The sequence below is a fragment of the Suncus etruscus genome, chromosome 5, assembly GCF_024139225.1.
Source record: "Suncus etruscus isolate mSunEtr1 chromosome 5, mSunEtr1.pri.cur, whole genome shotgun sequence".
Lineage (NCBI taxonomy): Eukaryota > Metazoa > Chordata > Mammalia > Eulipotyphla > Soricidae > Suncus > Suncus etruscus.
Window position 1 is genome coordinate 45,791,390 of NC_064852.1, and position 26,679 is coordinate 45,818,068.

General features: G+C 36.1%; 1 protein-coding gene and 1 non-coding gene across 3 annotated transcripts in view; both read left to right on the forward strand.

The window, feature by feature from the left end:
- Positions 1-26,679, forward strand: part of MBD5 (methyl-CpG binding domain protein 5) — a 246,047-nt gene that overhangs the window by 182,209 nt on the left and 37,159 nt on the right. The window contains exons 8-9 of one of the 2 annotated variants that reach the window (XM_049772981.1): positions 12,970-13,992; positions 15,727-15,935. In XM_049772981.1, the coding sequence (XP_049628938.1) occupies positions 12,970-13,992; positions 15,727-15,935 (1,232 nt within the window). The remainder of the gene's footprint in view (positions 1-12,969; positions 13,993-15,726; positions 15,936-26,679) is intronic. The other variant, XM_049772982.1, reaches the window with a different exon arrangement.
- Positions 26,461-26,624, forward strand: LOC126010685 (U1 spliceosomal RNA). The gene has a single exon (XR_007496701.1). It is a non-coding gene; the product is annotated as a U1 spliceosomal RNA (small nuclear RNA).

Below are 26,679 nucleotides of genomic sequence, written 5' to 3' on the forward strand. Positions count from 1 at the left end.
TATTTCAATTCATAATGGAAAAAGACCAACATTTATTTATATTATTGTTTCTTTCTGATTGTCAACATTAGACCTATTTTTATACAATCTTGGACATGTATTTTCTTATTTTCATACATCTCTGTAAAACCTCAAACCTGGATTGCCAGTGCTGAAAGTGTCAAAACACGTAGGTTGAAAATTTATTAATTCTCACACAGCATAAAGTGTTAGCACATAAATAGCTAAAAAGGGGAAAAGAATAAATGTCTAGTAATGATATGGGTGTGACCGATTGTGTATAAGCTAATAGAAAACATGCTTGATTAAAATCTAGGTCAGTAAAAATTTAAATATCAAATCTAATAAAATTAATTTTCAGTTAATGTATATAAATCTGATGTGTAGCTGGTTATGAAAATTGTTAATTTCCTAATTAATAGTACTCCTTTGATGAGCTACAAATTGAAGAGGTCTTTAGAATGCCATGAGCTTTTGTTCGGTCGGTTGGTTTTTCTTTATGTTTCTGTTTTGTTTTGAAGTCTTAATTTTTTGTTGTTGTTTTCCTGTTTTGTTTTGCATTATCAAAGCTCAAGCCCAGGCCTCTCACATAGGAGGATGTGCTCTTCCACTGAGCCATATCCAAGGTCCCCAGTTTATTTTGATACATGGTAAACTGATCAGTTGAATGAATTATTATTGTAACTGATTAGCCTAAACATTTCTTACACTGACATGTATTCATCTGTCAAATAAGAGACATGAAGGAGCATTCAGAATGAAAAAGCACATGGCAGTCAAAGCTATCCCTATAAATTTCACTACATATTTTAGCATGCCAGTAATACATTTCTTCAACATTTTATTCTTAAAAAGTTGCTTACAGTGTCCATTGAATACCTTTTAGGTGCCCTGGTAATTTGCTTACATTATTTCTAATTTGTGCAATTTTTCTTAAGTGTAACTATTATTGTCCCCATATCAAAAGTAGGAAACTAGAACTTTGAGAACTTAATTCTCTGCCCATGATCATAAATAAATGAATTAGGATTTAAACACAGGTTTATCTGATTCTAAAATAACATTTTCTTCCCAGCTACATCAAAAACATCTTGAAAATTTAAAAACATCAATAAATTAAAACACAATGATACATCTTAGAAATAATTTTATAAACTTCTGATGGATTTTTGGATAAAAGGCATTTGTAGTTGCCTTCTTTCTTTGAACTGTGATACCATAATATATAACTAGAATGTTTATGTCAAGACAGATGAAAAGTCCAGAATACCAAGAGAACTGGCCCTCTTCTATTAGTCACATTCAGTGACCTTTATTTTAATGAATTGGTGTCACTTCATTTCTACAGATAAGAATGAGTTTCCTAGTGTGAGAAGGATTAGTTGACTTTTGCAGGAGGCAACTGTGCAGATTTATTCCCTCTTTTCCAACCATGAGAGCATAGTGTGGGTAAAAAAAAAATATATATATATATATATATATATATATATATATATATATATATATATATACTTACAAGGAACATGAGCCCACTCCACTCTGGAAGTCTGGACAGAACCCAAGTGACCTCCTGCTCAAATCAGTGCCTTTTCCCACTCTTCTAATCAGCCAGTAGAAAGTACCACAGTAGTGTATCCATCGCAAAGTCTCTAGCTCTGAAATATAGGCAACTGGTAGGAAAGTTTCAAATATTTTTAAAGGGAGATTTTCTGTCATAAGCCACCCAAATACTGATATTTAGACCTGTTTGTGAATACTATGATAAATTTAAATTTTATTACAACTCAAGTTGGAAATTGGAATCAAAGACTGTAAAAAATAAAGTCAGATTAAAAGTATGAAATGCTTAGAATACATTTTTTAAACTTAAGACTATCCAAGACTTTGATTCTATCTGGTGTTTTGTAATGCCTTTCCACTAAAGCTGTCTGAACACTTTACATTGTACAGTTCACATATTTCTATTAGCTTTTTAGGTACAAAAGTATAAGTAAAGTTTAATATTTCCAGTAACAGATTTAGAAACTGACCTGTAGGATATTTGGTGACATACCTTGAGTTATAAACAGCCAAGCTCTGGTGGATCTGTCAATCAAACCCCAAAGTTCCTGATTTTTAGTTCATATCCTCAAACTACTGAATGCAGGTATGTTCTAAAATCATCAGCATGTGAAGAGAGACAAGTATCAACAATTTAACTGCTTGCTCCATGTGTCTCGTGCTTTTTAGGGAGGGATTTATAATTAAATGTGGACTGACAAATTTCCTCAGACCCTAGCATCCTTGAACCTCTGACTATCTGCTTACTGGCCATTAAACATAACAGTAGCCTAGAGCTCTACAGGTCACCACATGTCACTAGCCATGTGATGACCCATCACTTCTATTGCCCAATAGCTTTTCCACAATCTTCAGGGATGCAGAAGATTGATTCTATTCTGCTACTGAAATAACTGAACTTTATCTTTCTCCATTAGGAGAGTGCGCAACTTTTTCACTTTAAGATATTTTTCTGTTCTATTCTCTTTTTTTTTTTTTTTTTTTTTTTTGGGTTTTGGTTTTTGGGCCACACCCAGTGATGCTCAGGGGTTACTCCTGGCCATGCACTCAGAAATCACTTCTGGCTTGTGGGACCATATGGGATGCCGGGGGATCAAACTGCAGTCCGTCCTAGGTTAGCACGTGCAAAGCAGATGCCCTACTGCTTGCACCACCATTCTGGCCCCTCTCTTCTCTTTTTTTCCTAATAAAAACATGATTAATCAACTCTCCTAAACATATGATTTTAGAATCCTCGAAGTGGGTGAAAGTTGAGTTTGTGCCAGAAGAAAAAATAATCAAAATATTTCTTTACCTTAATACTTAATGATATACATTGACAAACAAGGATATAAATAAACTGATCAATAAAAAATTTTTATGAATATGTTCTAACTCTTAGAAAGAGTTTTCTTTCAGCACAAAATGCATTTGATTGAAGCTCAGTACAGTCATTGATATGGTAGGTATAAGAAAATGAAATAGTGAGACCAGAAATGGACATTTTGGATAAAAAAACAACAAAGTATTGAGCTTTTAAAAAATGTATTTTTCAAAGGTATCAGTAAAAAAAATGAAAATGAAGAGAAATTACCATTCTCTTAAGTTGAAGTTACAGGTATAGAAAGATTACAGGATAAAAGTTTTACAGGGCAAAATAAGCATCTTTATAAACTAGCTCGAAATATGGCAAGTTTACATATAAATACTCTTCTAGTATTATATATGTTTTGTATAGTACTATATATACATAGATTTATGTAGAGAGTTAAGAAAGGTTATAACTAAGATAATTCTAGCGTTTTTAAAGTCATTTTCAACCATATTTTTAAAGGCCTAGATTTTACCATCCAACTGATACACAAAACTTCTAGATAAAAAGATGCCTCCTGCAAAATTCAGAGCAATCAGCAATCCTTGGTGGTAGTTTGATTGAAATCTGCTCTTTTGGCTTTTTTTTTTTTTTTTTTTTTTTTGCAAAATGAGTCATTTTGCTGTTAGGTATTAAGATGGTGCCCTAATTATCTGGGTTACACCACTTGTTCTGTTCGCATTTCCCAATTTTAGTGTTAAATGTATGGAAGAGAAAAAAGTGAAAATGTTTAACAATCTGTGTGAGCAAAGCTATATCAGAAGTCAGAATAGTCTGATGTATTGGCTGACTTAAAGATTTGATTTGAACCTTTTGTGAAGTAAATTGTCCCAGTGAGAAAATTAGAATAATTTTATTTCATTGCAGTACACCAAGCTCACCTATACAGGCCACTAGAAATCTTTCAGCTCTCTCTAGGAAATGCCCAAACTATTATTTAGAAAAATCAAGTTGTCTAAAAACATCAAAGCAGCTTCTAAAATTTCTTAGTTCAAGTTTGTAATGTTAACACTTCAAAATTTAGACTCATTAAATATAAAGTTTAAAAATACTCCTATGGTTTTCTTGGCACTAGAATGATAGTATAGTTGATAGGGCACTGGCCTTGACGGGGCAAACCTGGGTTCAATCCCTGGCATCCCATACAGTCCCCCAAGCATTTCCAGAGTAATTCCTGAGTACAAAGTCAGTAGTAAGCCCTGAGCATCTATAGAAATGGCATCCAAAAAAAAAAAAGTGCCTGTGATTCTATAAAAATAAATTTATTAACATGCATGTAATCAACCCAGTCTTTACCTTTTAGGAGCTTATATCAAGCAGCACTAACACCAACCAAACAAATAGAGTTGAAATTAATTCCTAAGACCCATGCTTTTTGCAAAGGCAAATTTATAACTTACTGTTTTATCAATTAAAATAGAACTAGACCACAGAAATCTGAAGGAGTTACTGAGATTCTCCTGACATTGGACCTAGTCCAGGGAAGTTGAAATTTCTAGTCAAGATCCAAAGGTTCTGATATAAGGAAAGTATTTTAACTTTTTTCCATATGAAGAAATTAACCTGTATTACAATCTACTTTTGATCTTTTTTTAACAGGTAACAGATAAGCTGCCTGAAAGTATTTAAGCAAAACACTAATAACAGAATGACATTTTTAATCCCATTTTATTTATTTTTTGAATAATAGTCATTACCCACTGAAATGACATTTTTGTCACCACTTAACAGAATATCACCATGACCCAGCTCATATATAATTAGCTCTCATATATAGTTATCGGACAGAGCTTCCACAAAGTAATACTCTACCTGTGTGATGTAATCTTATTTTTCTTTTTTATTTCATGTATCAGAATATCCTCAGTGGGTCATAATAAATTGATATTGTTGACCCCAGTAGGCCCAAACATGTCTTAGATTATGTCGCTTATTAACAGCAAATATTATTTATTAAAATAAATATGTTTATTATGTGTGTTAGCAATGTTTTAACAATGCAGATATTCTACAGAATAGAAGGATACTAAATTAACTAGTAATACATCAGTCCTCTAACTGCTCATTAAACAAAATAAGGAGACAATTTCCAGTTGAAATGTCTCTGAATGCCTTTTCAGAGAACAGAAATTCTACAAAAGAAACTTCAATCTATTTAGGATAAAATATTATAGGAAACAAAGCAAAATAACTTTGTTACCTTAGTAAACAGTGTTTTAAAATCTCAAGCATTTTTTTCAATTATTCAAAGTATTTCATTATTTCTGTGTATTAACAGGAGCGATAATTTGCCAACTCCCCACAGCCCAAATCACACTGAAAAAAAATTGTTAGGGTCTGGAGCCATAATACAGCACATAGGGCTCTTTCCTTGCAATAGACCAACTTGGGTTCAGTCCTTGGCATCCATACGTTCTCTAGAATCTTGTCTGAGTAATTCCTGAGCAGGTGTGACCCCAAACTGAAGAAGATAATGTCCATTACTACCACAAGTCAACTCTGATATGTAATATTACCTCAGTTATAGTCAATTCATGCTGCCAGGTATCCCACTCTTTCCTCCCAGCAGGTTGACTCTGGAAAATCTAGAAAATTTGCTCAGATACTGCCAAAGAGCACACTCTTCCTCATCTGGGACTGCTCCTAAATCCCCTCCTTCCCATTGTTGTTCCTTTGTTTCCGGGCCTCATCTGGCTGTGCTCTGGGCTTACTTCCTTTCCTTTGCTCAGAGATCACTCCTGGCTGGCTCTGGAAAGCGTTTGGTGTGAGGAGGATAACAGGAAGAGGACTGGGTAGCCATGTACAAGGCCAACACTTTACAGGCTGCTCAATCACTCCTGATCCTCCTTCCTATGGGAAAGAGCTAGTCTTTGCTGCCTCCAAACTAGAAATTTACATCAGAATGCAAAGCACGAAGATAGAGTTGGTATCCTTTACAAATACTATGCCATTTCTAAAATAATGTCTTACTGGAAGATTTAGATGACCCATAAATATTATCCTTCAATTCATATTTTTATTCATCCTTTCAATGTAAAGAGAACATTTTGCCTTTTCTGTGGAATTGAAAAGTGAATTCTAAACATGATATTTTCTCTGGAAGAATTCACATTGACCCTGTTTGCAACTAAAGTGTAATTGCCAAATAAATGATAAAGGTCAGAATAATGAACTTTTTGTTGTTGTGTCAGGGTTCACACTCAGTGTCTTGCACATGCAAGGCAAGTTCCCTATAATGAGTTATATCCTAGTTCAATAATTACTCGTGCTTTTATTTCCTGTTTTACAGTTTTTCACTTCCAGTCTGGTGAATAGTATTTAAATGTGTCAAATGTTTTTAAACAATGAGCCAGTAAATACAAAGGATCTTGCTTTCAGTTCCTAGTCTTCAAAGTTTTTTAGATAAATACTTTTTGTTGTCATTGGGCAACACCCAGCTGTGCTCAGGGCTTACTTACTCCTGGCTGTATTCAGGGATTATTTCTGACAAGTCTTGAGAGGACCAGGTTTTGAACCCTGGTTGACTGCATGCAAAGCAAGAACCTTACCAATTATACTATCAAGCTATCTATCAAAAAGTTATTTTAGTTAATTTTTTTTAAATTCCCATTCCTAGAGGCCGGAGAGATAGCATAGAGGTAAGGCGTTTTTGCCTTTCATGCAAAAGGATAATGATTTGAATCCCGCCATCCCATATGGTCCCCCATGCCTGCCAGGGGAAATTTCTGAGCAAAGAACCAGGAGTAACCCCTGAGCACTGCCAGATGTGACTCCCCCCCCAAAAAAATTTTTCCATTCCTAGACTTTTTATTTACATAGATTAGTTTCTAATCTTGGCAAGGATCTTTGTTGAAACATTTTTAAAATTTTGAATCAACTCTAAACTAAAAAAATAAAATGACAAATACAAAATAGTTCCTTCTACTTTGCTCAATTTTAGATTGTTCATTTTAAAAAGTGTTCTAGCTTGCAGTAGTATGTATTCAGAACTAGAAATATAGAACAAATTGGTTGGATGGCATGTTTAAAATACCTTGTTGATACATTTGATACAAGTATCCTGCCCTCACATGTGCCTACGAAGACAACAATCTCATTAACATAAGAACCAGTCATTGATATACCATAATGTAAATAATGATTTTTCTGGTTGAATATTGGATGACCAAGAAAAGAGAAAAAAATCTAAGAAGGTAGATGTCACTTTGGTTTTGAAAATCAATACAAAGAATGAAATTAGTAATGGTAAGAATATCCCCTTTAAAAGTTGTTATTGATAGCATTTCATATGCACATGTTTAAACACCCATATACACACATTTTGTATATACACACAAGAACTCCTATTTATAGTTGGAAGTTACTGGGCAAGTTTTCTTGTACAAGACTATTTTAATAATCTAATTGGTGTTTTAACTACATGATCTCTCAACAGAAATTGTGAGAAAAAGAAAAGATGCCATTCCATAGTGCTGCTGAGTATCATTAAAAAAAATTTTGCCAGAGTGATAATACAGCGGTAGGGCATTTGCTTTGCAATCTGACGGGCCCAGATTCGATCCCCGGTATCCCATAAGCTCCCCCAGCCTTCCAGAAGCGATTTCTGAGCACAGAACCAGGACTAACCCCTGAGCATCACTCCATGTGGCCCCAAAACAAACATAAATAAATAAATTAGAAAAAGAAAAAAATTGTAATTAAAAATATTTTTCCAATTAGAGATTTTTCCAACTTATTCACATATTCCCAGCTCCCAGATGCCTTTTGGTTATTAAACAGCTAAGTGTACAGTAAATAATTTGCTTTAAAAAGACAGTTTACCCACTGTCTTTATTATTAAATTAAGTGCAAAGTATCATAGCTGAGTGAGGGAAATCAAATTTAATGAATTTCTTTTTTTCTATAGGCTTAAACAAATAGTTACGTTTTTAGGTAAAACTATGAAGCAGACTCACCAGATAGAGCCTTATTCAAGATTAATTAATTTAGAAACAAGCAATCACAAATATTCCCCATTATGAAAATTCATATAAAACCCAGATGTGTTTTTTTATTCCCCAAGCATTCATTATTGAGTGACTGTAAGAACTCTATACTGTAGTGTGGACTTTTTATCCTGAAATATAATGTTTTAATTCCTTGAAACACCTGGGGCCTTTCAAAAATGTCTGTCATAGTCCAGCCATCTCCATTCTTTAATCTCCTTCTCCAAAGCACTGCAGTCAGTTTTCATTTCTTCATAAATTAATGTTATTTTCTCCATTTCTATACATGTATACACAACATAACATTAGTTGGCTTCTAGAGGTAGGCTACCAATTTTTATTTTCTTTATACCCAACACTTCCTGAATGCCAACTATTTGTTAGAAATGTGTGTTGTATAGGGGAATACTGAGGAACATGAGTGACCTTTATTTTCATAAAAAATAATTTCAAATTTCTTCCCCTCTGATTCAGGAAGCAGGTTAGGTGGGTGGTGCTAGAATGTGGGAAGTTGCATACAATATTTTCAGTCATACTTCTTCATTTGGAGAGTGTACAAGACTTCCCTCCCTGCATTACTATCTCCTTGTCTGTTTTTAAATTACTTATTTGCCTAGAATTTATTTCTGTATTCTCTTTATCTCTCAAGTCCTAGATCAACTTTTAACACTTGTATAGTTTTCCCAGACACCTTCAGTTTTATCATTGCTCTTCATAGATGTCTATTTAAGTTATCAAATTGCATTGTAATTGCACTAGTTATTTGAGAAGAGCTTAAAAATATCCTGCTTCATAATGAACTCTTAATAAATATATATTTGAGAGAGAAAGGACCAGAAGATCTATTTATGTTTCACAATGCCTAAATTCTAGAGAGGAAAATATTTGGCAGGTTTTTGGTCTTCATATCATGAGTTCTATCCTATTTTAGCAAGGTATTGAGATAATTTCTGAAAATTGGAGAAAATGAGAAATAGATCCTAATACACTTACAATCCTTAAGTTTATAATATTCATTGCCCTCTTGTTTGTAACTTAAAAATACACCCAGAGTAACATTATTTTCTTTATTGTCATTCCTCAAGAAGATTTAGGTGAAGAACTCGTAAAGTAATGTCCCTAAATAGCTACTTTCTTGGAACTGAAACACTAATACTTCTCCTCTACAAAATAAAGATCAAAACATAACCTCTAAGGAAATCTTTCATCTAAAAAGCCTTGTCATGTACCTCTAGTGTCTTTCAAAAATGTACTCTGAATGTGGTTAAGGGAATAGAAATCTGTACATTTAAATATGTCATTTATTATTTATCAAATTGGAAAAGAGTTCACAGATGGTAATTACTAGTAAATAAGACTTTTTATTAACTTGTTTTTAACAATGGTTTACAAGTGGAAATAAACGCTATGTCTATAAACATTGCTAAAAAATTTAAGAAGTAAAAATGAAAAAAAATTTAAGAAGTAATGAAATGTTTAAAATGTTCATTGTTTTATTACAACCCAAAATTAATATATAAAGAATTACAGACTATCTGCCTATTTCAGCATCTGGTATGTATTTTCACTTTATTCATTGTAATAATACTCATTATTTCATACATACATTCTTTTTCAAAGAATAGGGTTTTTTAAAAGTCTCATTAAATGAAACACTGAAATCTTAAAAAAAAAAATTGCAAACTGTGACCATTAAGAAAAATTGTGGGGGCCGGTGAGGTGGTGCTAGAGGTAAGGTGCCTGCCTTGCAAGCGCTAGCCAAAGGACAGCGGTTAGATCCCCCAGTGTCCCATATGGTCCCCCCAAGCCAGGGGCGATTTCTGAGCACATAGCCAGGGGTAACCCCTGAGCATCAAACAGGTGTGGCCCAAAAAAACAAAAAAAAGAAAAATTGTGATCTTGCAATTACTTTATCATTGTATTACTTTGTCATATGTTGGATATACTGATTTATGCCTACTACTGTCATCACCACCACAGGCCACAGCAACTAAGACCACTACTCATGGTGACAATAATGATATTTTATTATAAGGCTTTACACACTATAAGCCTTTCACTTATTTGGGGCTCTCACAATTAAAATATATTCATAAATTAGATAAGAAAGTATCTTATGTGAATAAAACATTCAGTGTTATATATAAAATAGTTAAAAATCAAAATATAAATGTCAAACTATCTGAACGATTCTATAAATATAAACATGTGTTACATGTTTAAAAACAAATACAAGTCAATATCATATAGGAAAAATTAAAGGAACTGGGGTATAATTTAGTGATAAAGTACATGCAAATACCTTTAATGTTGGAGACTTATTTAATACATGGCACCGCTAACCCATTTAAAAAGAAAAGGGTTTTTGAGGGAAGGGGGAATTTTTGTGTTATTCTATTAGGAGAAAACAGTAATGTGAACTTATATTTGTACTACTATGGCAACCATGAAAACATTTTTGTAAATTGGATAAGTTTCAGTGGTAGGACAATCAAATATAAGTATGTTACTTGGGCACAACAGTAAAGGATTTAAATTCTATTTAGTGCTCATTATACCATATACATACTTTAATAATTTACTTGTAAAATAAAATACATGTGCTTATAAAATATTTTCAATACTTAAAAAGTAATGTATTACATAAAGCACATCTCTTTAGGGGAAAACTTTTTAACCAAGGAACAGTAATTAGTTTCTTTTTAGTGGAATGGTATTCCTATCTTCTCTACTTCACCCAAAGTTAATTTCAGAGACGTATTGCCCAGAGTGTACAACTGTACACCAAAAAATTATTTTCAGTTGGTTGGAATAGGGCATGGACTTTCTTAAAATATTCAGATAAATTATGTTAGGGCAAGTGGAGAATAAGTGAAATATTTATAATAAACCACTGAAATTTTCTGTTTTAAATATTAAATTCAACAAAAGATTTCTTGTATAAAACATTTAAGAATAAGAATGCTACTTGAGGGGCCGGGTAGGTGGCGCTGGAGGTAAGGTGTCTGCCTTGCAAGCGCTAGCCAAGGAAGGACTGCGGTTCGATCCCCCGGCGTCCCATATGGTCCCCCCCAAGCCAGGGGCGGTTTCTGAGCACATAGCCAGGAGTAACCCCTGAGCGTCAAACGGGTGTGGCCCAAAAACCAAAAAAAAAAAAAAAAAAAAAAGAATGCTACTTGAGTTAAGACTGGCTTGAGTTAAGTAATCCTGAATTGAAAATATCTTTAATAGGCCAGAGTGTTAGTATAGTGGGTAAGATGCTTATCTTGCATGCATCTGACCGTTGTTCACTTCCCAGCACCCCATATGGTACTCTGAGCACCTCTAAAAGTAATACCTAAGCAACAGAGCTAGGAGTAAGTCCTGAGTACCACCAGGTAGGGTACCCAAGCTATTTTTTAAGTCAAGTCTTTATGCTATCAGCAACAAACACTCAAAAACAGTGAAATATATAGCATTAGTAAGCTAAATGACACTCAGACACTGTTATAGAAATATGCTTAATAGACTTGATCATCTTTGCTAAAGATAACTTTGACAATATGTACCCAATATTTTAAAATATGTAAACTTTTTGTCTCTGAAATTCCACTTTTAAGAACTTGTGTCTAGGAAAAAAAATTGAACAAATTAGAAAAGAATTAATGGTAATGCTATGGGGTTTTCTTAGTGGAAAAGTCATGTAATTGTGGTATATTTATACATAAATAGTAATTCTATAACATGAGTTAGCATACACATTCACAATATATCGATAAATGAGGTAATAAAATAGCATCAGTCTTATTAGCTAGCATGCAACATTGGTATGTGTGTATGTATATATGTACATTTAAGTATGGAGAAAGTCCAGAAAACCCTACTCTAAATAGAGTAATGAGGTTATCTCTATAGGCTTTTTTTTTTTCATTTTATGCATATTTTGGATTTTCTTCACTCAGAACATGTACTGGTATTGTAAATAAAATAAAAAAAAAAAATTGGGGCCGGGCGGTGGCACTAAAGGTAAGGTGCCTGCCTTGCCTGCGCTAGCCTTGGACGGACCGCGGTTCGATCCCCCGGTGTCCCATATGGTCCCCCGAGCCAGGAGCAACTTCTGAGCACATAGTCAGGAGTAACCCCTGAGTGTTACCGGGTGTGGCCCAAAAAAGCAAAAAAAAAAAAAAAAAAAAAATAGGACGAGGAATGTTGCTCAGTGACAGAACACAAGTCTCATGTGTGTATGAGATTCTAGTTCAGATTGAAAAAAAGAAAGATAAACAATTATTTTTCAAACATGAAACCTTATTGCTTTTATCTACCAGATTAACAAATTTCCTCATCTTCAACTTTTCATCAATGAAAAGCAGTGTTTGCCCAGTGGTGCTCAAGGACAAACCCAGGCTTTCCACCTTAAAAGTACTGCTACAATCCTTTTAATTATCTCCTTGGCTACTAAAAGATCTTATTTTGCTTTTTGGGTTTTCTTTGTTTCTTGTTTTATTTTTGATCCACATCTTGAGTATTGCTCAGGACTTATTCCTGGCTGTGCACTCAGGGATCACATCTGGTGGTGCTCAAGGGACCATATGAGTTTCAGGGTTTAAACCCCGATCAGCATGTACAAGGAAAGCTCTCTGCTTTCTGTGTTATCATTCCAGCCCCAAAATTGATTCTTTTTTTTTTTTTTTTTTTTTTTTAGTTTTTGGGTCACACCCAGCCACACTCGGGTTATTCCTGGCTCTATGTTCAGAAGTCACTCCTGGCAGGCTCAGGAGGCCATATGGGATGCCCGGTTCAAACCACTGACCTTCTGCATGCAAGGCAAACGCTTTACCTCCATGCTATCTCTCCAGCCCCCCCAAAATTGATTCTTAAAGTGCTACACTTTTATAGTGAGAAGCAGATTGGAAAGTGTAAAGTGAAACCAGTTTTATTAACAAAGTCAAAAAATCTCTAATTACAATCAATTTGATGACACTTTACAAAAGTGGCATGGGACAAATTAAAATAAATATCTCTGTTTTTTTATAGAATTATTAGTCTTTATGACATGCAATATTCATACATATGCGTTTTTTCCTTCACTTACAGGTGGTTCAGGACTATCATCTTCTATAGCCATCGCTGGCACCAACCACCCTGCCATCACAAAGACAACATCTGTTCTTCAGGATGGTGTCATTGTCACCACAGCAGCTGGAAACCCACTGCAGAGTCAGCTGCCCATTGGGAGTGATTTTCCTTTTGTTGGCCAAGAGCACGCACTTCATTTTCCATCCAACAGCACTTCAAACAACCATCTTCCACACCCCTTGAACCCCAGCCTTCTCAGTTCTCTACCTATCTCTTTGCCAGTGAATCAACAGCATCTCCTAAACCAGAATCTATTAAATATCCTCCAGCCTTCATCAGGAGAAGGCAAGTCTGAGATCAACCTCCACCCTTTAGGTTTACTCAACCCAAATGTAAACGCTGCTTTAACTTTTCTCTCTGGTGACATGGATGGGCAGGTATTACAACCTGTTCACATTCAGCTCTTAGCAGCCCTGCTTCAGAACCAAGCCCAAGCAGCTGCCATGCTTCCCCTGTCATCTTTCAGTCTGACCATTGCAGATCTTTTGCAACAGCAAAATACCCCTTTACCCTCATTAACACAGATGACAGTCCCACCAGACCATTTGCTAAGCAATCAGTTAGAGAACAGCCGAGCTGAGAACCTTTTAACCAGCCCCCTGGGAAAACCTATACCAAGCTTTGCAGGCAGTGACACTACTTTTAATCCCCTGCTCCTTCCTACTGTTACTGGGTCCTCAGGATTAATGACCTTGAATCCCCAGATGTTGGGTGTTCTGAACTCGGCATCGGCCAACACCGCTAATCATCCAGAGGTTTCCATAGCAACTTCCTCTCAGGCAACCACTACCACAACCACTACATCATCAGCAGTGGCAGCACTGACTGTCTCAACACTTGGTGGGACAGCAGTGGTGTCAATGGCAGAAACATTGCTGAATATATCTAATAGTGCTGGGAATACACCTGGTCCAGCTAAACTCAACAGTAACTCTGTGGTGCCACAGCTACTTAACCCTCTACTGGGGACAGGTCTACTTGGTAAGTTCCATTTTTTCACAAATTTTACAAAAAAAAAAAAAAAAGTTTTTCTAATTCTATTTCCTTTTTTTAAAAAAAAAAAACTCCATTTTGTCACACTATTTTTAAAAAATGTTTTTGTTATGTCACAGCTTGCTTTAAAGACTAAATATAATAATACCCATACATAACCATAGTTTATCAAATATGAAAATAGCTTTTTCCTCTGCCCCTATTCTAACAGTGCTAAATATTTGTTTCCTCTTCTAATTCTGATGCCACTTAAACTTAATAGTTCCATAATTCTCTTAAGCCAAGTAGTCTTATTTTTCTCACACTAATGATTAGAGACATTTTAAAATAATTTTTATTTAAATTGTAGTTGGTGTGGCATCACAGGGTTGGTATGAGCAGCTGCAACTGATGGAAACAGGTTGAGGAAATGTTTTCCAAGTGATCCCTTCAGGAACTCAACTAAATGCCCATCCAGCATAGTAAGAATCATGGCATTCAAAGCAATATTAATTCAGTTCTGCTGATTGATAGATGCAACTATTAATGGATACAAAGGTGATGTAGATAATGTCTAGTTACATACAACATATCTTCAAGGGGATCTTGAGTATATAAACAAAATATATTTATTTCTAGGATTTAGTAGCACATACTAGTATGACTAGTTCTATTTGCCATCAAACTCACTGTGGCCAAGTGATTTTAAAAGCATTACATACTTATATATTTTAAGTTGTAGAGCAATTTTTGGCCATTTGTTTTTAAAAGAAGCTAGTTTTGATTAGATAATTAGATGATTTACTTTTGAAAGAAGCCAATTTTGGGGCTGGAGAGATGGCATGGAGGTAAGGCATTTGGTTCAAATCCCGGCATCTCATATCGTCCTGCGAGCCTGCTGGGAGTGATTTCTGAGCGTAGAGCCAGGAGTAACCCTGAGCGCTGCTGGGTGTGACCCAAAAACCCAAAAAATAAATAAAAAGAAAGAAGCCAATTTTGAATGTAAATTCAGTTACCCTATCTTCTACATAATGTTTTAAGTCATAACATATTACAAAAAATTTAATTTTTTGTTATTTTAATTTTAGTTGACCAGTATTTTATTTAAAAACAAAATACACAGCTTAGAAATACTTATAATACTAACATGAAATAAATCTACATATTAAAAAAAGAAATATAGGTTTTGTATTTTTGTAGGTGTCACCATTTCCAAAATTTATACTTAAGAAAAAGAAAGCATCTCTTTAAAAAGTAAATTAAAAAGACACATAAATTAAATTTTACTTGGTGATATTTATTACTGATATTTATTATGTCTTGATAATTAAATTGTTGTTCAAAGGCTAAGAAGATCCATTCAGTTCAGTTATCTAGTTAAATACTTAAAACTGCTGAAATATCTTAGGGACAATTTCTACTCTTAATAACAGGTATGATAATAAAATAATTTCAAAAAATATATAACACTGATACTCAGTGGCTAAAGGTTGGCTAATGGAAAAATAAAAAACTAAGTCTCTCCATGATATAAAATTTAATAAATAAATTATGAAAGAAAAAATTAAATAATGAATCAATTCTTTTCTTACCTTAGTAAGATATTGAGGAGAAAACTGGGGGCTGGGGAGACTGGAGTTAGTGTTTAGTCTTTGTTTCAGGAATCCTACCTAAGGTACAATAATAGGCATAGAATTTCCAAAGAATCACTTCAACTTACATGTTATGTTTTTCAAACTATAGGTGACATGCCCTCAATAAACAATACTTTGAATAACCATCAACTGACTCATCTACAGTCGCTGTTAAACAACAATCAGATGTTCCCTCCAAATCAGCAACAGCAGCAGCTTCTTCAGGGGTATCAGAATCTCCAGGCATTTCAAGGACAACCCACAATTCCTTGCCCAGCTAACAGTAACCCCATGGCTTGTCTGTTTCAGAACTTTCAGGTACTTTTCATCCCTGGAATCTTTCAAAGGGAAGCAATGTCTAGGTCTATTTTAAGTCTTAACTGTGGGGAGAGGCGATAGAGGGCAGGGAGTTTATATGACCTTTCACTTCTACTTACTTACTATTATATTTTTTATTTCTTTTTTTTCTTTATTTAAACATCTTGATTACAAATATGATTGTGATTAGGTTTCAGTAAAAAACACCCCCCTTCACCAGTGCAACATTCCCACCACCAATGTCCCAAATCTCCCTCCATCCCACTCCACCCCCACCTGTACTCTAGACAGGCTTTACAGTTACCTCATTCATTCACATGATTATGGTAGTTCTCAGTGTAGTTATTTCTATAACTGCACTCAGCACTCTTTGTGGAGAGCTTCGTGAAGTGAGCTGGAAGTTCCAGCCCTCCTCTCATTGTCTCTAAGGATTGTTTCAAAAATGACTTTTATTTTTCTTAAAACCCATAGATGAGTGAGACTATTTTACATCTCTCTTGCTCGCTCTGACTTATTTCACTCAGCATGATAGACTCCAGGTACTTCCATGTATAGGAAAATTTCATAACTTCCTCTCTCCTGACGGTTGCATAATATTCCATTGTGTATATGTACCACAGTTTTTTTAGCCATTCGTCTGTTGAAGGGCATCTTAGTTGTTTCCAGAGCCTGGCTATTGTGAATAGTGCTGCAATAAATATAAGTGTGAGGAAGGGGTTTTTGTATTGTGTTCTTGTGTTCTTAGGGTATATCCCTAGGAGTGGAATAGCTGCGTCAAATGGGAGCTCAATTTCCAGTTCTTGGAAATCTCCATATCGCTTTCCATAGAGGTTGGACTAGACTGCATTCCCACCAGCAGTGGATAAGAGTTTTTTTTCTCTCCACATCCACACCACCACTGATTGTTCTCATTCTTTGTGATGTGTGCCAATCTCTGTGGTGTGAGATGAAATCTCATTGTTGTTTTAATTTGCATCTCCCTGATGATCAGTGATGAGGAACATTTTTTCATGTGCCTTTTGGCCATTTGTATTTCTTTTTTATCAAAGTGTCTGTACATCTCTTCTCCCCATTTTTTGATGGGATTAGATGGGTTTTTTTTTTTTCATGTAAAGTTCTGTCAGTGCCCTGTATATTTTGGATATTAGCCCCTTATCTTATGGGTATTGGGTGAATAGTTTCTCCCACACGGTGGGTTGCTCTTGTATCCTGGGCACTATTTCTTTTGAGGTGCAGAAGCTTCACAGCTTAATGTATTCCCATCTGTTTATCTCTGCTTCCACTTGTTTGGAGAGTGCAGTTTTCTCCTTGAAGATACCTTTAGTCTCAATGTCATAGAGTGTTTTACCTACGAGTTGTTCTATATAACTTATGGTATCAGGTCTGATATCTAGGTCTTTAATCCATTTGGATTTTACCTTCATACATGATGTTAACTGGGGATCTATGTTCACTTTTTTGCAAGTGGCTAACCAGTTCTGCCAGCACCACTTGTTGAAGAAGTTTTCCTTGCTCCACTTAGGATTTCTTGCTCCTTTGTCAAAGATTAGGTGATTGTATGTCTAGGGAACATTGTCTGAGAATTCAAGCCTATTCCACTGATATGAGGGTCTGTCTTTATTCTAATACCATGCTGTTTTGATAATAGTACAGTTTAAAATTGGGGAAAGTAATGCCTCCCATTTTTCTTTTCCCTAGGAGTGCTTTAGCTATTCGAGGGTGTTTCTTGTTCCAGATGAACTTCATAAGTGTTTGATCCACTTCTTTGAAGAATGTCATGGGTATCTTTAGAGGGATCGCATTAAATCTGTACAATGCTTTGGGGAGTATTGCCATTTTAATGATGTTAATCCTGCCAATCCATGAGCAGGGTATGTGTTTCCATTTCCATGTGTCCTATTTGTTTCTTGGAGTAGGGCTTTATAGTTTTCTTTGTATAGGTCCTTTACGTCTTTGGTCATGTTGACTCCAAGATATTTGATTTGCGTGGCACTAATGTGAATGGGATGGCCTTCTTTTTTTTTTTTTTTTTTTTTTTTTTTTTGGTTTTTGGGCCACACCCGGCGGTGCTCAGGGGTTACTCCTGGCTGTCTGCTCAGAAATAGCTCCTGGCAGGCACAGGGGACCATATGGGACACCGGGATTCGAACCAACAACCTTAGGTCCTGGATCGGCTGCTTGCAGGGCAAACACCGCTGTGCTATCTCTCCAGGCCCAGGATTGCCATCTTAACGTCCATCTCTTCCCTATCATTATTCGTGTATAAAAAGGCCATTGATTTCTGTGTGTTAATTTTGTAGCCTGCCACCTTGCTATATGAGTCTATTGTTTCTGGAAGCTTTTCGGTAGAGTCTTTAGGGTTTTCTAAGTAGAGTATCATGTCATCTGCAAACAGTGAGAGCTTGACTTCTTCCTTTCCTATTTGGATTTCCTTGATATCTTTTTCTTGCCTGATTGCTATAGCAAGCACTTCCAGTACTATGTTGAAGAGGAGTGGTGAGAGCGGACAGCCTTGTCTTGTACCAGAATTTAGAGGAAAGGCTTTTAGTTTTTCTCCATTGAGGATAATATTTGCCACTGGCTTGTGGTAGATGGCTTTTACTAGATTGAGAAAGGTTCCTCTCATTCCTATCTTGCTGAGAGTTTTGATCAAGAATGGGTGTTGGACCTTATCAAATGCTTTCTCTGCATCTATTAATATGATCATGTGATTTTTATTTTTCTTCTTGTTGATGTTGTGTATGATGTTGATAGATTTATAGATGTTAAACAATCCTTGCATTTCTGGGATGAAACCTACTTGGTCATAGTGTATGATCTTCTTGATGATGGATTGGATCCTATTTGCCAGGATTTTGTTGAAGATCTTTGCATCTGCATTCATCAGGGATATTGGTCTGTAATTTTCTTTTTTGGCAGCATCTCTGTCTGGTTTTGGTATCAAGGCAATGTTGGCTTCATAAAAGCTGTTTTAAGTGTCCAAGAATTTGTCCATTTCTTCTAGGTTCTCATGTTTAGTAGCATAAAGTTTCTCAAAGTAGTCTCTGATTACCCTTTGGATTTCTGCAATATCTGTAGTGATCTCCCTCTTTTCATTTCTAATATGGGTTATCAAGTTTCTCTCTCTTTCTTTGTGAGTTTTGCCAATGGTCTATCAATCTTGTTAATTTTTTTAAAGAACCAACTTCTGCTTTCGTTGATCCTTTGGATTGTTTTTTGGGTTTTTATTTCATTGATTTCTGCTCTCAGCTTTGTTATTTCCTTCTGTCTCCCTATTTTTGGGTCCTTTTGTTGAGCACTTTCTAATTCTATGAGTTGCATCATTAAGCTATTCAAGGTAGGCCCCTTCTTCCTTCCTGGTGTGTGCTTGCAAAGCTATAAATTTTCCTCTCAGGACTGCTTTTGCTGTTTCCCATAGATTCTGGCAGTTTGTGTCTTCATTATCATTTGTTTCCAGGAAAGTTTTGATTTCCTCTTTGATTTCATCTCGGACCCACTGGTTGTTCAGTAGAAGGGTGTTTAATTTCCAATTGTTAAAGTTTTTCTTCTGTGTGGATTTGTAGTTCACATTTAATTTCAGAGCTGTGTGGTCAGCAAAGGTAGCCTGCAAGATTTCTATTATCTTGATTTTATGAAGGTATGTTTTATGTGTCAGCATGTATTCTCTCCTGGAGAATGACCCATGTACATTGGAGAAGAATATGTATCCATGTGTTTTGGGGTAGAGTGTCCTATATATATCTACTAGTCCTCTTTCTTCCATTACTCTTTTCAGGGCTAGTATGTTTTTGTTGGGTTTCAGTTTGGTTGACCTATCAAGTGTTGATAGGGTCATGTTGAGGTCTCCCACAATTATCGTGTTATTATTGATGGCTTCTTTCAGATTTGTCAGTAATTGTATTAGATAATTTGCTTGTCTCTCATTGGGTGCATATATGTTTAATAGTCTGATTTCTTCCTGTTGCACATATCCCTTGATTAGTACATAGTGTCCATCTTTTCTGAGTTTAAAGTTGGTGTAATCAGATATTAATATGGCCACCCCAGCTTTTTTAAGGGTGTTGTTTGCTTGGATGATTTTCCTCCAAACTTTGATTTTGAGTCTATGTTTGTTCTGACTATTTCGGTGTGTTTCTTGTAGGCAGTAGAAGGTTGGATTCATCTTTTTGACCCATTTTGCCACTCTGTGTCTTTTAATTGGTGAATTAAGTCCATTGACATTGAGGGAGATGATTGTCATAGGATTTAATGTCATCTTTGTAGATACGTTTGCTGTTTGTTTGTCTCTCTTGTCTTAGAGTAGACCTGTCAGTTTTTCCTTTAAGGGTGGTTTTTCATCTGTGAAGTTTCTGAGCTGTTGTTTATCCATGAAGCTATGTATCCTTCCTTCAAACCTGAACGTGAGTCGAGCTGGGTGCAGTATTCTTGGTGAGGCATTCATTTCATTTAGTCTTGTCACAATATCTCACCACTGTCTTCTGGCCTTGAGAGTTTCTTGTGACATGTCTGCTGTAAGTCTTAGGGATGCTCCTTTGAATGTAATTTCCCTTTTTGATCTTGCTGCTTTCAGTATTCTATCTCTATTTGTGGGATTTGTCATTGTAATGAGGATGTATCTTGGGGTGTTGTTCTTTGGGTCTTTTTTAGCTGGTATTCTTCGGGCATGCAGAATTTGATTGCATGTAGTCTTTAACTCTGGGAGTATCTCTTTGATGATGTGTGTGACAGTTGATTCTTTCTGGAGATCTCCTGCTTGGGCCTCTGGGACTCCAATGATTCTTATGTTGTTTCTGTTGAGTTTATCAAAGACTTCTATTTTCATCTCTTCACATTCCTTGAGTACTTTTTCCATTGCCTGATCATTTGTCTTAAGGTTCTTTTCCAATTTCTTCTCTATGTTGAATTTTTCTGCATCTCATCTTCCAGCACGCGATTCTATCATCAGCTGCTGTTACCCTGTTGGCAAGGCCAATCCACTGAGGTTTTCAGTTAAGCTACCATATTTTTCAGATCTGTTATTTCAGTTTGGAGTTTTCTTATTTCTGCCTTTGTGTTTTTTCAAATAGATCTATGCTTTCTTTGAGTTCTACAAACATCTTCCTTATTTCTATTCTAAACTCCTTATCCAAGAGGTTAATCAGATGGTTGGAATTTTTTAGGTCATCCACGCTATTGTCTTCATTCTCTGTGCATGGTGTTTGCCTGCAAGGTTTTCCCATTGTCATGCTTGTAGTGTGATTTTTTCTGTGTCTTGTGGTGGGTTCATTGGTTAGAAAGAGTGTGTGGCTGCAAAGCAAAGCAGAGCGGCCGTGCTCTTCTGGAGCCTCTGGGAGAGTTATTTTTCTGGGCCCTTTTTGGCCCACTCCCCAGAGGTTCAGGAGACAGGACAATAGAAAAACATACACAGGCAACACTTACAGTTTCTCACAGTCAGGAACCACTGGGCGGGCGTAGATATTCCCAGCCTGACATCACAAACAGGGGCTACTATTATTTCTTATTCATAGTAGAACATTGCATTCTTTTGTCTGAAGGTTGTTCTATTTTTTCAGGAAAAAAACTAGTCTTTTTGGTTTTGTTTTGGGGCCACACCCAGCTATTCTTAATTACTCCTGCCTGGCAGTACATGGGAGACCACCTCGGAATTGAACCCAGGTCAGCCACCTGCAAGGCAAGAACCCTACCAGCTATCCTATAACTCCAGTCCAAACTCAGAGTTCTTTTTGGTGCCATTTGTAAAGATTTATGTTGAGCTCTTTTCAGTGGTTCCCAATGATCTCATAATTAATATCCGTTTCCTTAACATACCAACCCTGCCTTGCTTTGGAGTTCCAATTCTTAACACTCTCTTCTTGATTTCTGATATATTATCTTCCTTGAGTTCTATGAATTAAATACATTCTGATAGGTTAAGAAGTTTGTTGGAAAGAGTGACATTAAATTAAAGAAGACTAGATGCTTAAAAATATCTCAGGGGCGGGCCCGGAGAGATAGCACAGTGGCGTTTGCCTTGCAAGCAGCCGATCCAGGACCAAAGGTGGTTGATTCAAATCCCGGTGTCCCATATGGTCCCCTGTGCCTGCCAGGAGCTATTTCTGAGCAGACAGCCAGGAGTAACCCCTGAGCACCACCAGGTGTGGCCCAAAAACCAAACATATATATATATATCAGGGGCTACTCCTGACTCTGCATTCAGAAATCACTCCTGGCAGGCTTGGCGGACCATATAGAATGCAGGGGGTTGAACCCGGGTCTGTTCCAGGTAGGCCACGTGCAAGACAAATGCCCTACTACTGTACTATCACTCTGGCCCCACTTATAAATGTCAGTTGGGTTACAGCGATAGATACTTGCCTTGTATTTGGCCAATCTGAGTTGGACTTGACATCACATATGGTCACCTGAGTAACACTTCAGCACAGGAGTAACACTTTAGCACAGGCCCAAAAGTAAGTCATGAGCACAGCTGAGTATAACCCAACAACACTACCAAAGCCAAAAAAATAAAAATTTGTTGAATAGAAATGCTCTTTTAGAAAGTCATAAAAAGGGGCCGGGCGGTGGCGCTGGAGGTAAGGTGCCTGCCTTGCCTGCGCTAGCCTCGGACGGACCGCGGTTCGATCCCCCGGCGTCCCATATGGTCCCCCAAGCCAGGAGCGACTTCTGAGCGCATAGCCAGGAGTAACCCCTGAGCGTCACCGGGTGTGGCCCAAAAACCAAAAAAAAAAAAAAAAAAAGAAAGTCATAAAAAGAGAAGTCAAAATGACAGATAACCAAATTAAATATTTAAAGCTCTTAATCTCGGTAGAATCAAACAAAAATTCTAGACAAAGTAGCTTAAGATAAGTGACAACCTAGAAAAAATGCACAGTACATAGCAAATAATTCACATCCATAATATAAAAAACTTCTATATAGCACAAGAAGAGAAAAATAGAGTTTAGTGAAAAAAATGAGCACTATATGGACAAATAATTCACAGAAAATTAAATATAAATTATTAATAAACATGGAAAGAATGATCAGTTATACAAATTACAATACTAATATATTCATCAGATTGATGATATTCCTTGCAAACTGAGGGATAGCATCATGGGAAATGGATTCAAATAGAAAGTATATCTATTTTTTGGAAATATGGTATGAACAAAAGTTTATATCAGAATAGTCATTACAAAGTGACTTGAGATCTTAAAAATTAGAAATTAATGTGACTGGAAATAGAGCATAACAGGCTGAGCACACACTTTTTATATATGATCCCTGGTGCAGTCCCCAGCACCACAGTCATCTAAGTACTGCCAGCAGTATCCCCTGAGAATATAGTTAATGTGTAACACCTACACTATTAGAACACACACATACACACATAAGACCAATGATTATAAACTACTTAAATATTTAGCAGTAGTGAAATATATATGGTATTATTCATCAATCCAGTACTTTAAACAATTAGGTAGACTTAAATTATCTGATAAGGACAGATCTACAAGATTGCAAGATTCAGGAAGGAAGGAAGGAAGGAAGGAAGGAAGGAAGGAAGGAAGGAAGGAAGGAAGGAAGGAAGGAAGGAAGGAAGGAAGGAAGGAAGGAAGGAAGGAAGGAAGGAAGGAAGGAAGGAAGGAAGGAAGGAAGGGAGGAATCTCATGGATGTACATAGAATCTATTATGCTAGTGAAATAAGTCAGAGAGATAGAGATAGACACCGAATAGTTTCACTCATCTATGGGTTTTAAGAAAAAAAAAGGAATTATTGTAATAGCTGGAAGGACTGACTCTCGATGTGAAGCTCACCACATAAGAGTGGTGAGTTTAGTTTGAGAGATGGCTACACTAACTATCATGACAATGTTAATGGGTGAGAGAAGCAGAATGCCTATCTTGAATAAAGGCAGGGGGTAGGGAAGAGAAAGATGGGGGGGCATTGGTATTGGGAAGGTTGCACTGCTGAAGGGGGGTGTTTTTTTTTTTACTTAATCCTAACTACAATCATGTATGTAATCATAAAGAAAAAAATCAAGGTATCTGAAAGATGCATTCCAGAAATGATCAATTCTGAGAAAGGATGTAGAATGAAGTAGAGAAGGGAAATATGGGTTTGAGTAAGTAGTAATGCTGCAGAAAAATTATAGATTTTTGTTTTGTTATACAATGAGAAAAAGTTCATATATATCTTATATTATAATTTATGAGGAATGAGGAAGTGTTCAGCCATATCACTGATAAAACAAAGCCTAAAACGTAACTAGTACTGTATTATTTACAATTAGAGCATCACCAGTGACTTTGGCAGTATACAGTCTTGTGGCATGGTGGGAGCAAAAGTCAGAATACAGGTTAAATGCAAACTTTAATAGTAGCTACACATATAATTAGATGCTAAAGTAATGAAATCTCATTCCATAAAAAAAAGTGGAAAGATTGAAACAAAGAAGAGAAATAATAACAGATAAGTCAATATCCCAGAGGAGAGACAAGATCTAGAGCATAAATGAAGTACTTAACCTTAGAGATCAGAAGAGATCCTATTACACTGAGAAGGACAAATTAGGTTTTACTTTCAGGAATTCTAATGCTTTTGTGTCTCTTAAATGAGCAAAATGACAAGATTTAGGGTCTTCTCTCATGTGGTCCAATTCTATGTGCTGTCCCTGCAGATGTGTTTGTGTATATAGCTGTTTACAGCACAGACATTTTTTGTACTTTAAACATACAATTATTGGCCAATGCATATAAGTAAAAACATATTATAATTTATATTTCATTATACATTACATGTTTATCATACATTAAACTATTATTCCCATGCATATAAGCAAGCACACTTCACTGTAAGTATAAAATATATGTATATTATATATTAAGTGATTATCAATTTATCCCTATGTATATAAACAAGTACATAGTACATACTAGTATTAATTGGACATCGTACATTTTGTCAAACCATTTCCAACCAACAAACATTCACCTCCAGTGGATTTTCTTTCAACTACCAACTCACATAAAACAATAGGATCTATTTGCAGAGAAGTGTGGGCTACCATTAAGCAGGAAATGACAGAAAATAAGAATTATGAAAATTCTTAACCTGTGAATACACTCTTCTTTAATCTACTAAAAATAGTGTTGGATGGGGGCTGGAGAGATAGCATAGAGGTAAGGCATTTGCCTTGCACGCAGAAGGATGGAAGTTCGACTCCTGGCATCCCAGATGGTCTCCCAAGCCTTCCAGGAGCGATTTCTGGGCATAGAGCCAGGAGTAACTCCTGAGCGCTGCAAGTGTGACCCAAAAACCAAAATAATAATAATAATAATAATATAAAAATAAAAATAGTGTTGGAGGATTCAGTGGTGTCAGCTTGGATCCCATGTTTCAGAATTATTGAGTCTGTACTTTGGTAGCATAGCTATACCATGCTCCCACATTTCCAAAGCCCCAATCTCTGTTACCCCATTACTTCCCTTTCCCATTATCTTCTTTTACACTTTGGTTTCTTTTCTTCTCTGTCCTTCTCCTCCCTAATGTGCCAGCCAGCAGGAGTGTGGGGGTACAAGTGACAGAGTTTGGGAGCACTGATAATTGGAGTTGACACTGGTGGTGAGATTGGTGTTGCAATATTATGGACCTAAAACTAAACAATAAATAATTCTGTAAACCATAGTTAATTAATTTAATAAGACATTTTAAAAATATTATTGGTGAATGAGAGATACAGCATCTCACTTGATAGAATGAATAATGATTTCAGTAGTTGTGAATGAGAGTGATACATATGGGATCACAGGAGTGATGGAAGCATTAAGGTCTCAGATGTGCTTAGAGGCCATAGAAATATTCAGCATCCTTACTATAGAACTGATCTACAGTTGAATTGTTGTGACAATTGAATTTTATTTGGCAGGTGTAGGCAAAAAAAATAATGACAAGAATGTGGTTCTTGTCACATCCCACCACTATCATATGAACTGATTGATGGTTCCAAGCTCTGATTTGGGGACTGGAGAGATAGTAAGTGGGTAGATTATTTACCTTGCACATGGCCAACTCAGGTGCAATCCTTACACCACATAGAATACACTAAGTACTGTGAGAGATAATCCCTGAGCGCAGAACCAGGAGTAAGCCCTGAGCACTTCTGGGTGTGGCACAAAACTCAAAAAGCTAAAACAAAGACCAAGTTCTGGTATAGTTTGTAAGAATGTTATGTCAGGAAGACAGTGATCATTGAAAAGAAAATTCTAAGTATAGAGGGGTCTGGAGCAATAATTCTTAGTGAAATTCAAACTGCTTGTTAGACATTTTTATCCTTCCTATCTTGATCATTGATATTCTTCTATTGTGGACATTCCCTCCCCTGACCTATTCTCAGCTGAGAATCATTTCTATATGTATGAGCCACTGTCATTGTTGACAGCTATTTCAACAATGGCATGGTAAGATTAAAGAGTAGTGTTTTCTGTCTGAAGACATCCAAAATTAACTTCATGCCAGAAATATTTTATCATTAAGAAAAGAATACTTACCTGGCAGGGGAGATACCATGATCACGAAGGTGGTTTTCCCAGGGTGAGGCTTATCCATTGCACTCCGGATGTGCTGACCCCTGTGATTTTCCCAAATGTGTGAAACTCAACTGCATAATTTGTGGCAGTGGGGTACTGCATTCGTGCTCTCCCCTAAAAAAAAAAAAAGAGAAAGAAAGAAAAGAGCGTATGTATTGTGTTTTGTTTCAAA